Source organism: Rhinoraja longicauda, chromosome 10 (genome assembly GCF_053455715.1).
Source record: "Rhinoraja longicauda isolate Sanriku21f chromosome 10, sRhiLon1.1, whole genome shotgun sequence".
NCBI lineage: Eukaryota > Metazoa > Chordata > Chondrichthyes > Rajiformes > Arhynchobatidae > Rhinoraja > Rhinoraja longicauda.
This window is the reverse complement of record NC_135962.1, coordinates 16,755,282-16,772,900: the sequence shown is the minus strand read 5'-3', so window position 1 is coordinate 16,772,900 and position 17,619 is coordinate 16,755,282. Positions and strand designations below refer to the sequence as shown.

General features: G+C 43.0%; 1 protein-coding gene across 1 annotated transcript in view; it reads left to right on the top strand.

Moving 5' to 3' along the window:
• cox16 (cytochrome c oxidase assembly factor COX16) overlaps window positions 1-16,886 on the top strand; it is a 78,082-nt gene extending 61,196 nt beyond the window's left edge. The window contains exons 3-4 of the mRNA XM_078406262.1: window positions 7,592-7,660; window positions 15,911-16,886. Coding sequence (XP_078262388.1) covers window positions 7,592-7,660; window positions 15,911-16,027 — 186 coding nt within the window. The 3' untranslated portion in view covers window positions 16,028-16,886. The remainder of the gene's footprint in view (window positions 1-7,591; window positions 7,661-15,910) is intronic.
• The last annotated feature ends 733 nt before the right edge of the window (window positions 16,887-17,619 follow it).

The following is a 17,619-nucleotide window of genomic DNA, read 5'->3' as shown; positions in this document are numbered from 1 at the left end:
TCTGCCATGCATCTGCCCACTAAATTGGAATATGTTAATGCATCTTGTTGGATAGCACCAGTTGGACAAAATGATTTTGTTTTGATGATGCTAATTGGAGATAAAGTTTTTGCTGGGGCATTGGCAGAACCACTCATTACAGTACCACAACATCAAGATCCTTTCTGCAGTGGGTACGTTGACCTTTGCTGTAATTTTTATTCAGGTTTCACTCCACTGGCCATTCCATAAAGAATCCCTGTAGTGGTCTGGAGTATATTGTACTCTTTCCTTCCAATGCATAAATGCACAGTTGCACAAACTGTAACAAACAAAATAAACTATTCTGTTTGCACACTGGATTCTTTGTTGTCAAGTATTCCATCTTGCAGAGGGCAGACAGGGTGTGCTGAGGAAATTTGTAAACTGAGGACTGTTTTGTTTTAGTCGGTGGTGAAAAAAATGGACCAGTATATGTTTTTGAGTCAATTGACTTCATTTCTTATTGTTACTCATAACATCATAAATACTAAATTGTGCAAAGCCTAGCACCTGATATCAATGGAACTTTATTTCACAAATTGTTATTTGCTGAGATGGTGGTAGGATTTTTGTGGTTATTATTAAATGGTATTGACCAGTTAATTTGGAATAAAAAGCCAGTCACTGTTGTGATAATGGAGCTACTGGACGGTTATAAAAAAAACTCATCTTCCCCTCCCATTCCAATACTGACCTTTCTGTCCTGCACCTCTTCCGCTGTCAGAGTGAGGTCCATGCAATTTGGAGGAAGAGCACCTCATATTTTGCTTGGGCAGCTTACAACCCAGCGGTATGAATATTGACCTCTAACTTCAAGTTTTCCTCTATCTCCATCCCTCCCCCATCCTAGTTCTCAGATTAATTTCATTGTCCTTCTGATTAATTTTACTGATTGCATGCCACCTTCCCCATAGCTAACAATGAACCTTTCTACATTTCCTTATCAGCGCCTGCTGTGATCTGCCGTTTTCATACCTTACCCTTCCATATCTCTAGCTTTCAAGAGAGAGCTAGATAAAGCTCTTAAAGATAGCGGAGTCAGGGAGTATGGGGAGAAGGCAGGAACATGGTACTGATTGTGAATGATCAGCCATGATCACATTGAATGGCGGTGCTGGCTCGATGGGCCGAATGGCCTACTCCTGCACCTATTGTCTATTGTCATGGACTCCCTCTCCTCTGACTCTCAGTCTGAAGAAGGATCTCGACGTGAAATGTCATCCATTCCTTCTCTCCAGAAATGCTGCCTGGCCCGCTGAGTTACTCCAGCATTTGTGTCTAACATCTTATTCATTAATTTATTTTTTGGGAACAAATCTGATCTAGCACTTGTCGGGCAAATATATGACACCAGAGCAAGGTGGCAGAACCCCTGCTGCTTTCTGAATTGGCCTGGCATGCCACCTATTTGAAAGGCAATTATGGAAGAACAATAAATGCCGGTCTTAACAGTGGCATCTAGATTCTGCTGGCCTTATCAATGGAATCTAGATCTGAATGGATTAAAAAGTGCAGAGAGGAGTTCTTTCCCTTACCATCATTCAAAATCCAACTTCGATGAGAGAACAGAATTTTCTTTTGATAACCTTTAAGTACGTCACCATGTCAGTGAAAACGGCACACCAGATACATTCTTTGGCAGAGGATTTACTGCCTTCTTTTCCTGCAGAGCTGTAATATTTCATGTGGACCATTGCGGGACTGCAGCACATTGGCCAGCTAGAACTCCCTTCAGTACTCGGTGAATGAAAGACATTCTCATTCTTGCTTCCAACCCTCTCTGGTTAAACTAATATGACTATTTTTTTTAAATGTAACCAATCTCCCGCTGGATAATCTTTTCTTCCTTTGGTCAACCTACACTCCCATTGGACAATCTATTTTCCCTTGGGGCTCCGAAGATAGACACAAAATGCTTGAGTAGCTCAGCGGGACAGGCAGCATCTCAGGAGAGAAGGAATGGGTGACGTTTTGTCCTTCGAGACCCTTCTTCAGACTGAGAGTCCGGGGTAAGGGAAACTGGAGATATGGATGGGTACAAAGAGAATGTAAGGTGTGAAAACGACAGATCAAAGCAGACGATGATCAACAAAATCAAGAGAATAGAAGTTGGGAAGTCATGTTGCAGTTGTGTAAGACTTTAGTGTAGCCACAATTAGAGTATTGTGTTCAGTTCTGGGCACAGTGTTATAGGAAAGATGTCAAGCTGGAAAAGGCACAGAGAAGGTTTACAAAAAAATGTTGAAATGTGACCGATATCTGCAGTGCCTAGCTGATGTTTAAGCAAAATAAACAAGAGCCGCTCAAATCTAAAATATATCTTGACACTATATTCGATTTATCAGGTTTTTCTAAATATTGCTAGTTTTGGTTCTTGTGCAACACTAATGATTGGAACTCTGGTCTCCTTGGCTCTATATCTATCATTGCCAGGAGATCTAGGTTTGCCATTGTTGGGAAAACAAATCTTGTCCAGTCTTTTGTGTATTAGCCACATTCTAATTGTCCAGTAAGCTTTTTCCATTGATTCTGGCTCATTTTAAGTTCGGGCAGGCATTTGGAGGGAGTGGGGAGCGGGTGGGGTGGGGTGAGGTGGGGGGGGGGGGGGGGGGGTCAGGACCGTTCTTCAGACTGAAGTTTCATCATCACTTTGTTGTTTAGCTCACGATTCTAGCATCTGCTGAAACTTGTGTCTTCAGGCCTTTAAACTGTGGCCCTTCCCCATGTTACCTTTGCAGTGGTTTCACCTTGCTTCAGCATGTCTCCACATGGACCACATGTTGGCTTACAGCACTTGATTCTGGACAGCACCTTCCATTGGAAGAGCCAGTGAATTTTTGGTGGATCGTTCAGCATTTTGCACTAAGCTGATGATCCTCCAACAGTAATAGCTAATTGTCTCAGTGAGTATCCCTGGGAAATACCTGTATAATGCAAGATAGACACAAAAAGCTGGAGTAACTCAGCAGGTCAGACAGCATCCCTGGAGAAAAGGAATAGGTAATGTTTCGGGTTGAGACCCTTCTTCAAACTGAAGGGTCTGAAGTCTGAAGAAGGGTCTTGACCCAAAACGTCACCTATTCCTTTTCTCCAGAGATGCTGTCTGACCCGCTGAGTTACTCCAGCTTCTTAGGTCTATCTTTGGTTTAAATCAGCATCTGCACATGTAAAATGCAAGATCCTGTTTTCTGCAGATTTCCAGGATAAACCTTGTCAATGAATGCTGAATCTTTTTCCAGACATTCCTAACAAGCATAGACACAAAATGCTGGAGTAACTCAGGGACTCACCTTTCCATTTTCTCCAGAGATGCTTCCTGACCCGCTTAGTTACTCCAGTACATTTTGTCCATCTTTGGTAGAAACCAGCATCTGCAGTTCCTCTTTATTTATTCCCAGCAAGCATGCTGTTCAGAGAACTGCAACCATCTTGAGGGTAATGTGAGGTGACAGTGAGACTCCGGCAGTGTGTGCCCTTTACACCAGTAGTCCAAAAAAGTATTGGGAGCTTGTTTGACAGTTCTGGTGATGTAGCATTCTGCTAAGTGATTTTGACTGCCAGCTGGGGGAACAGACCATAGAATTCACCTTATCCTTTCCCTATAGTGTTTTGATGACCTTTCACGTCGATCACTGCCTAACTGATTTGTGATAAAAATGACCTGCAAGGAATTGGTGATTTGGCACAGTGCAGCTGGAACAAATGTTCCGTGGTATCATGGCAAAACACATGCTTTGCAATGGCAGGGACAAATAGAAGCTGACCTCATTGTAACTCTTGGCCTCTGTGTACCCAGGATCTGTGCACAACTTTATGCAGCAACTTGCAAAAGTAGACATCAGGATGAGGGCTGCCATTTTGAGTGCATTTCTCCACTTTTCTCCGCAGAGTTTTCATTGTACTTCTGCAACAAGTCTGTTTTGGAACTTCAGATAAACTTAAAATAATAAAAACCCTGCAGATGCTGGAAATCGGAAGTAAAGGTAGAAAATGTGGTCATGCTCGTGCTGAATATTTGCCACAGTCGCCTCGTTTAGAGCGAAATCCAGAACTCCGTGCACTGGATGCTGCAATCTTTCCTTCGAGAGTGCTGATGCTGTATGTTCTTTGCCTTGACTATTGTCTACGCTTCATCTCCTCCAATTCACATTTACAAGCATTTTATGGTAGTCAGATGATACTATGGAGGGGCCAAAGCATTGGTCAGTCTAGCTGCCATAGGCCTGTGACAAGTGGTGTGTCTCAGGAATCACTGCTGGGCCCTTTGCTGTTTGTGGTTCATTACAACGATCTGGATGAGAATATACAAGGCATGATTAGTAGGTTTGCAGATGACCCTAAAATGGGTCGTATCGCAGATAGCGAAGATGGTTGTCAAATATTGCAACTGGATCTTGATCAGATGGGAAAGTGGGATGGGGAACAGCTGATGGAGATTAATGCAGATAAGTGGGAGATGAAGACTGATAGCATTCATATACAGGGAGGCATTCAAGAGAGAGCTAGATAGAGCTCTTAAGGATAGCGGAGTCAGGGGGTATGGGGAGAAGGCAGGAACGGGGTACTGATTGAGAATGATCAGCCATGATCACATTGAATGGCGGTGTTGGCTCGAAGGGCCGAATGGCCTCCTCCTGCACCTATTGTCTATTGTCTATTAACCTGAGTGCCTCTGCTGCCTTGTGTTGTCCATCCTAATAGGCTCAGCAAAAGACTCAATGGTCAGAGGAGAGAGAACAGCTTGGTTACCTCCAGGTTTGATCAGGAAGCTATCCAATGCCCAGGTTTTGGTCAGGACTACGCTCCTGAAGACAAATAGATAAAATATAAAAAATTCAATTCCAAGAATCCAGCTGATCCTTCGGAAAATACACTTCAATACTTCCATTAAGATTGTCACATTCAGATGATTGCTATTACTGACAGTATTTAAGATATTCTAAATTATGTGCTCTAGATTTTATTGCCATCCCTCAATTTAAGTAAAACAGTTGGTGTGTATGCGTTCTTACCTAAATTTGACATCTGAAATGTTATAGAGCTATAGACCTATACAGCATGGAAACAATCCCAACTCATTCGTGCCAACCAAGTTGACGAACTGAGCTAGTCCCATTTGCTTACACCTGGCTCATAAGCCTCCAAACCTTTCCTTTCAATATACCTGTTCAAGTGTCTTTTAAATGTGTAATTATATCCGCCTCGGCCACTTTTTTTGGCAGCTCATGCACCACCCTCTGTGTGGAAATAGTTGCCCCTCAAGTCCCCTTTTAAATCTTTCCCCTCTCGCCTTAAAGCTATGCCCTCTAATTTTAAACTCCCATGTGCTGGAAAAAACCCTCAACAGTCCATCATTTCTATGCCCCTCGTGATTTTATAACCCTCTACTATGTCACCCATCGTCTCCTATGCTCCCAGGAAATATAGATTATAACGCAAACCTTATAACTCAAACTTTCCAGATCCATTAATATCTCCATAAATTCTTTTTTGCATCCTTTCCAGTTTAATGCCTTCCTTCCTATAGTTGGGCAACCATAACTGTACATGGTACTCCAAATGTGGCCTTACCAACGTTTTGCCCAGCTGTATCATGATATCCCCATTCCTATATTCAATATCCTGGCCAATGAAGGCAGGTGTAACAAATGTTGCCTTCAGCACCTTGTCTACCAATATTCCCACTTTCTTATTTATAACTATATACCTGCTCCCCTGGGTCTCTCTGTCCCACAACAATGCGTAGGGTCCTACCATGTACTGTGTAAGTCCTGCCCTGGTTGTCTTGCCAAAATGCAACACCTCTCAATATCTGAATTAAACTTAATTTGCCATTCCTCAGCCCAGTTGATGTGGGTGCCATTGTAATATTAGGTATCCTTCACCGTCGACAGTACCAACAGTTTTAATGCCATCTGCTAAGTTACTAATGAAGTTCTGTACATTCACATCCAAAAATTTAATATAAATAATAAAAAAACAGTGGTATCTCAGCACTGACCCTTCTTCTACACCACTCGCTCCAGTCTGGAAAACAACTCTCTGCCACATACTCTGCTTCCTACCTTCAAGTCAGTTTTGTATCCAGTTGACTAGCTTGCGCTGGATCCATGTGATCTAAGCTTCCGGGCAATGCGACCATGCGTTACCTTGTCAAAGACCTTGGTAACGTCCATGTAGACAAGAAGACAGACACAAAATGCTGGAGTAACTCAGCGGGACAGTCAGCATCCCTGGAGAGAAGGAATGGGTGACGTTTTGGGTCGGGACCCTTTGTCAACGTCTATTGCACTGGCCTCTTCAATCATCTCGGTGACCTGTTTGAAAATACTCCATCAAATTCATGAGACATGATTTCCCATGCAGAAAGCCATGTTGATCATCCCTAATCAGTCCTTGGTATTACCATTAGTTCTGATCTTTAAACTTGGAAAGGATTTTTCATTTAAATGCAAACTTGGGCAATCGCGGCATTTATTTAAATCTAAAATGTCTTTGCCTGAAATCTCTAACTCATGAAATTTGCAATCACACTTGAATGTTTAACTGTTAATGGATATTTTCTCTTTTCCAGTTCTGATGAAGGGTTAAAGGCCTGAACCATTAATTCCATTTCTCTTTCAATACATGCTGCCTGACTTGCTGAGTGTTCCCACCATTTTCATTTACAGTTCGGGGCTGATACCTGCATTATATCCAAGTTTCCTTGAAACAAAGGCAAATGACTTTTGTTGTGCTCGGTAGCTTTTTGGGTCACATGAGACTCTACTTAAACTGGCAACCTGCTCATGTTCAGTGTCTCTCTCTGCCAGTCCAGCTATCATTTGAAACATGCTGCCGCATTTGGACTTAAAACTGGGGCTTTAGTTTGAGTGGAGTATGTTCTTACAAGCCATGTTGCCAGCACGTTTCATCAAAATAGCTGAGTGCATAATTTCTCGTAATTATTGTCTTTGATGTTCAGACGACATGCATTAATGCATTTATGGTATAAAAACTGTCATAATATAATTCTGTAAATAAGAGCTTTATATGGAATTAAAATGGGCGTTTCCCCTTCAATCTCCGAAAGATTAAAAGCAGTACCTTCTCTATCGCCGAGCTATATGGAATTGCGGACCCCTATTTCATTCCAAAGGCCAAAACTGGTTTTGTTCCGATTGGCTGCAAATACTTGCTTTAAGAGCAGTTTGGGCTGACACGGGTTACTGCTTCTTCCTGCCTTCCACTAACCTCTTTTGTAAGGTGATAACACGGGGACTTTAAGCAATGACTGGCTTAGGCTTGGCTCAGATTGGATGCCTGCATGATCAAATGACATGCTGATGCCAGCTGTTGAAACACACACATGAGTAGCTGCCGAGTAACTGAAGCAATCTGTTTTTAAATGTTATTCAGTAGTAGAATGCTGAAGTTCCTGGTGGTTGAATAATTTTCAGTATGCCGTGGAGGTTTAGCTTGAACTAAATTTGGTCCAAATAATTTTTTAAGCCTAGTTAGGTTTTGAACAGATTATTTTTGAAATTGTTCATCTAATTGTCCTTTTTTTCTTCCTATTTTTGTTTTCCAGATGGATCCAGCACTTGAAGCGCAGTTGAAGAAGAATAAAAACAAAATTACAATAGAATCAGAATATCAGGTGGAGTATTAAAATTGTGTAGTCCTTTAGGTTTAGGTTTACTAGGTTTAGGTTTATTATTGTCACATGTACTGAGGTAGAGTAAAAAGCTTTGTTTTGCATGCTATTCAAACAGGTCAGATATACCACACAAACAGTCCAGACTCGAGTACAATAGATAGAGCAAAGGGTGCAGAATATAGTTCTCCGCATTGTAGCGTATCGGCTCCTTAGACAAAGTCCAATGTCCACACTGGGATAGAGGTGAATCGAACAGTATCCCAGCTTATGGAAGGACTGTTCAGAAGCCTGACAATGGAGGGGAAGAAGCTGGTCAACAAATCTCAGAAATCAGGATTATGGTTCAAAATTCTTGAATGCATGGCAATGCACAATATTCATTCAATCTCACTGTTTGATGGTATATCATACCTCCCCAAACCTTTCCCCTGCGCCTCCATATTCAGCCCGTACGCTATTAAATTGTAAATATCTTGATCTGTTATTGTGCATCTATTTGTTTTAATCTGCCTATCTTCCTTACCAGCAGTCTGAGTGTTAGTTACATATTTCGCTTGGGCAGTTTACACCCCAGCGGTATGAACATTGACTTCTCCAACTTCAGATAGTTCCTCTGTCCCTCTCTTTCCCCTCACCCTTACCAGTTCTCCCACTGTCTTCCTGTCTCTTACTACATCCTATCTTTGTCCCGCCCCCTTCCCTGACACAGTCTGAAGAAGGGTCTCAACCCAAAACGTCACCCATTCCTTCTCTCCTGAGATGCTGCCTGATCCACTGAGTTACTCCAGCATTTAGTGTCTACCTTCAATTTGAACCAGCATCTGCAGTTATTTTCCTACATATAGAACTAGTGATCGTTAGTCAATGCAGATTTGGTGGGCTGAAGGGCCTGTTTTCACGCTGTATCTCTAAACTAAACTAAACTAAACTTTAGTTTTAGTTTTAAATATATACAGAGTGGAAACAGGTCCTTCAGCTCAGCGAGACCACCAGCCGACCAGCGTACATTAGTTCTACTCTACACACTCAGGCCAATTTACAGAAACCAATTAACCTGCAAGCCTGCGTGCCATAGGAGTGTGGGAGGAAACTGGAGCACCCATAGAAAATCCACATGGTCACAGGGAGAACGTACAAACTCCATACGGACAGCACATATAGTTAAGATTGAATCCAGGTCTCTGGCGCTGTAAGGCAGCAACTCTATGCCACCCGATGATTAAACCAGAAAAAAACAGTGTGGGTGCAAAGAATTGCAGGATATTTTGCTTGGTTAGGTGAAGAGGCATGGACAAAAACTTGAGGAGAGCTTATCTACCAGTTCAGAGCATTTGGGCTGTGAATTCTGTGCAATCGAATGAAGTGCTAATAGGCTTGTGCATGTGAAAATTGACCACAGCAATGTTAGCTTGTAATTTTTTCCTTTTAATTTAGAAAATTGATGAAGGAAAATGTGCACGGCATAAATTTTATAAAATCATGCTCGTTTCTTCAGGCCTTGATTACCACAGAATGTTCTTTATACCTTCAGTTATTTTCCTTTGAAGGTAACTGAAACTCTCTGGTGCCACACTGTTCTGATGATTAATGTTTGGAATTACGTGTATCCTTGGATAGTCTTACTAAGCTAATATATTAGATGGGCATTTCTGCTATATACTTGAGTGCTGTTGATTAATTAACCAGACAAATCGACTTCATCACTCCTGTCTTAGGGGTGTTCACCTGACTATTTGCACGCTTCTACGCTACTCTGGTCCTGTAGATCAGTGGCTTGGGTGATTCTAGCTGCTGTAAGCTCTTTAGGATACGATGCAGATAGAAAGCGATCAAATTCCATCTTATTGAATTTCCAGTAAAAAGTTCTCCTGTCCACTGAACCGGGGATAAGGCAAAGTTTAGAAAATTGCAACACCACAATAAAACATGGAAATTCAAACATCTCCAAGGTGGAACAGTGCAGCACAGGAACGGGCTCGTCGGCCCACGATGTTTACGCCGATCATGATGCCATCTTAAACTGATCTCATCTGCCTCTACATGATCCAAATCCCTCTATTCTTTGCACTTCCATGTGCCTATCTAAAAGTCTCTTAAACATCACTGTTGTATCTGCCCCCACACCATCCCTGGCAATGCATTCTGGATCCCCACCACTCTCTGTGTAAAACAAAAACTTGCCACGCACATCTCCATTAAACTTATCCCCTCTCACCTTATATCTGTACCCTCTAGTGTTGGACATTTCCATGGTGGGGAAAAAAAGTTCTGTCTGTCTACCCTATTGTAATGCCTCTCATAATTTTATATACTATCAAGTCTCCCCTCAACCTCCCAGAGAAACCAACCCAAGTTTATTCAACATCTCCTCGTAGCTGAAACCCTCTAATCCAGGCAACATTCTGGTAAACCACCTCTGCACCCTCTCCAAAGATTCCACATCCTTCCCCTTATGGGGTGACCAGAACTGCTTGCAATACTCCAACGCGGCCTAACCAAAGACGTATAGAGCTGCAACATGACTTCATGCACTGAACGGAGCTGAATGAAGTCAGGTGAGAAGAGCAAGCAGTGAGGTGATGATAATGTCCACCGGTTTCTGCAAATAAACAATAGCTAGAAAGATAAATTCAGAAAATTAAAAATAACAACGCAGACTACAAATCCCTGGAATCCTCTTCGCTTCAGTTAGAGATTGGGTGGGCTAGGTCTGTTTTCCCTGGTGTGAATGAAACAGACTTGACATGATAGTGGTATATAACATTATGAGATGTATATAACCTGTGTTTGTTTCCCATGGTTGAAGTTTCTAAAACTGGAGGACATCGGTTTAAGGTGAGAGGTTTACAGCTGATCTGAGCCAAACATTCTTCACACAAAGAGCAGTTGGTATCTAGAATGAGCGGCCAGAGGAGGTGGTGGAGGCAGAATAGTACTTAACAATTGTCTGGACAGGTACTGGAAAGGCAAGCCAGAGTGGGATATGGATTTTATTGTACGCGTGACGGTTGGCATGGATGCGATGGGCCAAAGGGCCTGTTTCTATTGTTGTACAACTCTATGATTCTGATGACTTGGTTCCAATATGCTCACTGAAAGGTCAAGCCTCCCGTCGAGCCGCTGGCGGCAGACGCCTCCCGGCGAGCTGAGGCCGGAGCCCCCGCGGCTGACGGCGCACATGGCTGCCGGAGCCTGGGTCGGCACAGTCGGCGAGGTCAGAGCCCGTGGCTGACGGAGCACATGGCTGCCGGAGCCTGGGTCAGCAGAACCCGCAGCTGAGGTTGGAGGCCACGAGTCGACGGAGCCACGTGGTTGGGTCCTGGGTCGGCACCACTGAGGCGTCCGGAGAGGACCCGGCGACGATAGTGGAGAGGCCGGTGAGGCGGTCGATGAGGGCCGGACGTCGGACGAGGATGGACCACATGGAGGCTGCCGAGGGAAGGAACAAAGGAGGACCCAGCATGGGAGGACCACCGTGAAGGAGGGGAAGAACAATGAACAATGAAGGACCCAGCATGAGTGGGAGTGGGGAGTGGGGGGGGGGGGGGCGCCGTGAGGAGGGGGGGTGGGGAGAGTGGGGGAGGGGGAGAACACAGGGGGACTTGGCATGGATACTGTGTATACTTTGTAAACTTTGTAACTTTGCCAGCGCCCTTATGTGGCGACTATTTGCATTCCTTGGGTATGCAAGCAAAGAATTTCACTGTGACTTGTCCCATGTGACAAAGTATTCATTCATCATTCATACTCATTGGTTTCCATATCATATCATATCATATCATATATATACAGCCGGAAACAGGCCCTTTCGGCCCACCAAGTCCGTGCCGCCCAGCGATCCCCGTACATTAACACTATCCTACACCCACTAGGGACAATTTTTACATTTACCCAGGCAATTAACCTACATACCTGTACGTCTTTGGAGTGTGGGAGGAAACCGAAGCTTTCGGAGAAAACCCACGCAGGTCACGGTGAGAACGTACAAACTCCTTACAGTGCAGCACCCGTAGTCAGGATCGAACCTGAGTCTCCGGCGCTGCATTCGCTGTAAAGCAGCAACTCTACCGCTGCGCTACCGTGTTTTCTTTTTTTTCGGTTTTGCGCAATTCCCAGTCTCTATGTCGCTTTTTACTTCAGCCAGTTTTTATGTTTCATTGTTTTTCTGAGTGGTTTGTTTCTTCAGCTCTGTGACCTTCCTTTAGCTGCTGGAAAGGCCATCCATCACAAAATTGTTTAGTATTGTTCACTATTTAAATATTACTTAGAATGACATTGAGAAGGAAAGAAGGGGAAATCAGTGTGGGAAGACTGATATAGCTGAGATTGACTGGAGTTAGCACCATGATTAATGTTGGACTACAGCAAGCCGTAAGATTGATTAGAGTGCCCTTTATGTCAGCACGGTACCACAAGAAGGATTTGTCCATTCCATTGGGAATTCTTATTCTGCCTAATTATCTCCCAGCCAAGTGACGTGTACTGTGCAGAGAAGCCAACGTCGTGACATTTTCCACATTTCATTTTTACAGGCAACAAAGATTCTCTGTCTTGCAGCTGCGAAATAATCTTATTTACGATTCTGAAAGCTAATTTTCCACTGGACCCGTTATATTAAATGCAATAAAAGAACCAAACAAAATAGTTACAACAATATGATAAAGTTGACGTGCAAGGCAATTTCTGACTTGAGGGTCACAAATCACTCTCTGGGGTTTTATAAACTAGAATTCTGAGATTGGGATAGGAGCGTTGAAAATTTAGTGCATCAAAATTGTCATTGTAGCTATCAGGCAGGGGTTTTTTTTCCAGCTGTGCAAGGCTTCTTTCTAGATTTTGAGTCGTGGTGCTCTCCATTTTCAGGAGTGGACAAGTTGTTATGGCTTGGAGAATTCATTGAGAGCAAGAGAAAATGGAGATTTGTCTGAACGTCCTGCAGGCAACAAGACTTTTCAGTCTTATTTAGTTCATAAGTCATTGGAGCAGAGGTCGGCCATTCAGCCCATCAAGATTACTCTGCCATTCAATCATGGCTGATCTCTCTTTCCCTCTCAACCCCATTCTCCTGCCTTCTCCCCATAACCCTTGACACCCTACTAATCAAGAATCAGTTCATCTCCGCCTTAGAAATACCCAGAGATGGCCTCCACAGCCGTCTGTGGCAATGAATGCCACAGATTCACTCTAACTAAAGAAATTCCTTATCTCCTTTCTAAAGGTTTGTCCTTTTATTCTGGGGTTACGCCCTCGCGAGGCTTCTGGGGTTAGACTCTCCCACTAGTGGAAACATCCTCTCCGCATCCACTCTATCCAGGTCTTTCACTATTCGGTAAGTTTCAATGAGGTCCACTCATCCTTCTAAACGCCAGCGAGTACAGGTCCAATGCCGTCAAACACTCATCATGCAGTGCCCTCCATAATGTTTGGGACAAAGACCCATCATTTACAGTACATTAACCCAATCATCCCCGGGATCATTCTAGTAAACCTCCTCTGGACCTCTCCAATGCCAGTACATCCTTCCTCAGATATGGGGCCCAAATTAAGCCAGTGACCATCGTAAGCGCTGCAGTTACATAAAGGTGCAGCTACAATTCTTCAGGAGGAAGGGGAGGGCAAAGATCTTCAAATGTAAAAGTATAGATTTTAGTCCAAATTCTTTTCACAATATGCAAGAGCATATATATAATGTCTAAAATATGCATCTCAACCTGCCAATATATAACGTGTATCAATACCAAGGTAAGTCTCTCAGCCACAATCTCATTTAACGTGCAACATTTAACATTGTAACATATTTTTAAATATATTATCTTTTTAATTCTGAAGTGGTTCTAAAAATATATTTAATTTAACCCGTGGCCCCATCTGCAGACATTGTTCCAGTGCTGACTACGGTACAAATTTGTGTGATTATCTGTGGTATGCAAGATATGTTTGGCTGAAAAAATCCAGTGCTATTTAAAGGGCTTGCTATTTGAAAGTTAAAGGGAGAACATTTCCATTTTTGCAAAGCAGTCCTAAATTCTTGATGCCGATAATTGGGTTTCTTCCATCCAGAAACTTTTCAGGATTTTTCCTCGTGGACATTTCGATTCCTCGGGTGCAGAGGATGAAACCTTCCCGTTATTAACATCTGTAATACAGCAGGGTGCAGGAACAAGCTGCAGAAACAGCAGCTGAAGCATTGCCCTGACATATACGACCCTCAAGTTGAGCTGTAGCCCAAATTGACAGGCTAAAGCCCTCTTTCCCCATGGGATGTGAAAATACGAGATCTGAAATAAAAGTAATCATTAGTATAAAACAGTCTTAAGTTTACAGATGAATGACTACCTCAGCTCTTGCTAATTATAATTTTAATGCAGTGCTTTTTGTTCTGTGCTGTGAAGCTTTGGGACCGTGGGAGCCAACTTACCTTGGTGTTGGTTCAGCGCATTTTGATTTTGTGATATTTCTTAGTCAGGGGAAAGAAAGGAGACAGAACCGATCTGTTCTATTTTATAGCGCATGATTTTATAGCCCATGCTAGAATTATGCCCTGTTTCTCCCTCATTAAAACCTGTGACTGCACACAATGATTTTCACTTATCCAAGGTGTTTGCGAATAGACATCTTTGAATGGTTGATTAATTTGGATTTTACTTTGCAATTTGCCGCGCTCTAGATTTTGGTTTCTATCTTGAATTAACATGCAACCTGATTAATTAGACCCATGTTGCACAGGTGGCACGCCTCTGCTGTGCATGAGACATTTTATATCTGCTTTCTGACGCAGTGCTAGGCTCTTGCTGTTTGCTGAGGGCTGCATTTCCAAGCACGTCTCTTGCTCAGGGGCACTTTCACAGAACTCCATGCAGTGTTCCACCAGAGTGGCGAAGCCTCTGGGATTCCCAGACTGAGCGGTGCTGGCTGCAGCTGTGTGGTTGTGGGGAATTATCAGCTAGAGAAGTCAACTCCCACCAAGGCTGGAGAGAAGACATCTTGCTGGTGCTACTTACCTGCGTCAATGGAGTGGAAAGCAGTCACGCCATCTTGGATAATATTTCAGCTATTAGATTTTTTGGAGGGAAATTAGAGAATTGAGGAGAAACTCTCATGCTGTTCAGAGAGGTGCAAATGTATTTCTGTTTGGAAGGACAGGTCCACCACCGATTTTCTGGCAACTAGTGGTCTGCCGCCTTCTTTAATCAGGGCAAAATTAAGAGAGCGCACTTAAAATACCCCCCCTCCTAGAAGTCCCTCTGAAAATGTGGCACATACGCTAGGTAAGGCGGCCGATCTCGACCTCATCAGGACCTCCGCATCCTATCGGTGGGTCGAATTTGTCCCCTCCAACCAGGGCTCTGGAACTCTGGCTCAACTGCAGCTGGCAGATCCGTTCTCATAGCAGATTTCTGAGGCCGAATTTGTGAGCTGGTATCTTGGTCCCTCGGCGGCCTAGGTGGAGACCGTTCAACTCCTCAAAGGCCGTGACCTCTGTTGGTCCAGCAAAACAGATAATCCAGAAAGGCTCAGGAACCAAGGGTGCCGGAAAATCAGTGCTAGACCTGTATTTGATTCTCCAGAAGCTAGGAATCCCTAGCACAAGGGAAAGCTTAGTGTGAAGCACACAACTCTTCTGGTAGAAATCCCTCAATTTAGTTGATGAGAAAAAAGGAAGTGTTTGTATTCTGGCACTGCAATCTCCTGCAAAAGTGCACATGGAACAGTGGGTCACTTGGATCTGAAGGAGTTCTCATCAAGGATGGCACTGCAGCTGCAGGAAAAGTGGTGCAAAGTGTTTAGAGAAACAGCGGTATAAAGTTGCTGCCATAGATCTGGGTTTGATCCTGACTACGGGTGCTGTCTGTACGGAGTTCGCACGTTCTCCCCGTGACTGCGTGGGGTTTTCCAGGCATCCTCCCACATTCCAAAGACGCACTGGTTAGTAGGTTAATTGGCTTTGATAAAAATTGTAAATTGTTCCAAGTGTATAGAATAGTGCAAGTGTACGGGGATCGCTGGTTGAAGTGGTCTCATTTGGCCGAAGGGCCTGTTTCCATGCTGTATCATTAAACTAAACTAAACCAAAAAAATGTACAAGTATTAATATAAGCTCTTCAAACCACTGAATTATTGCTGTTTATATTTTGTATCTGTTTCAAAGTGCATAGGATTTATTTTTCATTTTGGATAGATATGTATCGCTTCTACTTTCGGATGTGAGATAGTGACGATGTCCAACTTTGTTTTCTAAACAAAATACAGAAACTTCAAGATCCTAACTCTGACTGGGCAAACATCAGAGGACCTCGCCCCTGGGAAGATTCGAAAGCTGTCCAAGATCAGCAAAGGAAGATTGAGATTGGAAACGGCATTAAATAATCTCATCGATCACTGATTATTATTAATTTACATCCAAGAATGGACCATAATATAAAATATTATTATTGCATTGCATGTTTGTGTTTTTACATTGATTTACTGACATGAGAACTATAAAATGGCAGCTCAGAGAGAATGTGAAAGGACCCACTGATTGTATTGCCAATCTCTTACAATATATGAGAAAGGACATTTCCTTTGAAATTATCTTTGAAGGTTTCAACAAGGCGAAGTAGTCTTTGAACTACTGCGGCAAGAAATTACAGCCAAATGCTACCCTTATATTTTAGTGTTGGAACACTGCTCTCAAACAGCAGTTTCTGTTCCTTAGCAACCACTTCTGGCAGCTCTGAATTGGTCCTTGCATGAGGCCTGTGAAAGATGCTGCTTCTTGTGAGCCTGTTCATGACGACTTTCAATTGTCGAGCCCCGGGTAGCAGGCTAAGTCCGTTTCCTGCTTTAGTATAAATGCGTCTATAATTGCACATCCCCAGGGGTTTTCTGGCTACCCCTTGAGGAATTTCATTGAGTAGACAGAACCCTTACCGCAGTTTTTATTTCAATTTCTTGATCCCTCCAGTGAAAGCTAGTTGCAACTTTTTTTGTTCGGCATCCCCACAACCATTTCTTCATCAGGAAATTGAAGAACTGTAATATCCAAAATGGCCTGGGGCAAGCTAGTAGCATGTAAATAATTTGGCATTGTTATAAGGAAAGTTAACCTTCAGAAAATGTCTTGCCGTGCATTTTACTGGCCCAAACAATTTTAGGTGCCTGATCCACTTTACATTTCTCTCTTGTCAAATGTATGGGAATTTTTTTCAATGAAAAGCAATAAAATTTGATTATTTTTTAAGAAGCAGCCCAAAGCGATTAACTCATGGTAACCATTCTGTTTTTGAGGAGGCAAGTTTTATTGCCTTGTTGCACATGAGATTTAGTTTTAGAGATACAGTGTGGAAACAGGCCCATCGGCCCACCAAGTCAAGCCAACCAACGATTACCCATACACTAGGTCTATCCCACACACTAGGGACAATTTACAGAAGCCAATTAACCTACAAAACCGCATGTCTTTGGGATGAGGGAGGAAACTGGAGCAACCAGAGAAAACCCGGGACTCTGGTGCTGTAAGGCAGCAACTCTACTGCTGTCCCGCCCGGAATGGTGAATACTCATGATGAGCCGGTCACCATGTCTATGCCATTTGGTGACAAGACCAACAACTGCCAGGTAAGCCTGTACCTAAATATTTTTCAGAAGATTAGGTTTCTAAACCTGATGGCAACATGGGTTTGGATTCACTGTCAATGTAAACATTTAGTGCCTTTTATAATCCAGAGTTTATTTAAACCTGCCTAATTATCCTGAGTGATATTGATACAGTCCAGCACGGGAGTTTGGTTAGACTGCCAGGAGCTTGATTTATCACCTGCTGTCTTGTGCATCTATCTTCAAAAAGCAAGGTGAACATGCAATTAATTGATGAAAACAAGAGTAAGTGTGCATTAATAAATAGCGAATTGCGTACTTCACTCTGAACCTGGGAACATAAAATAAGAAAGATGATCCTTACTATTTCTCCAAATTTC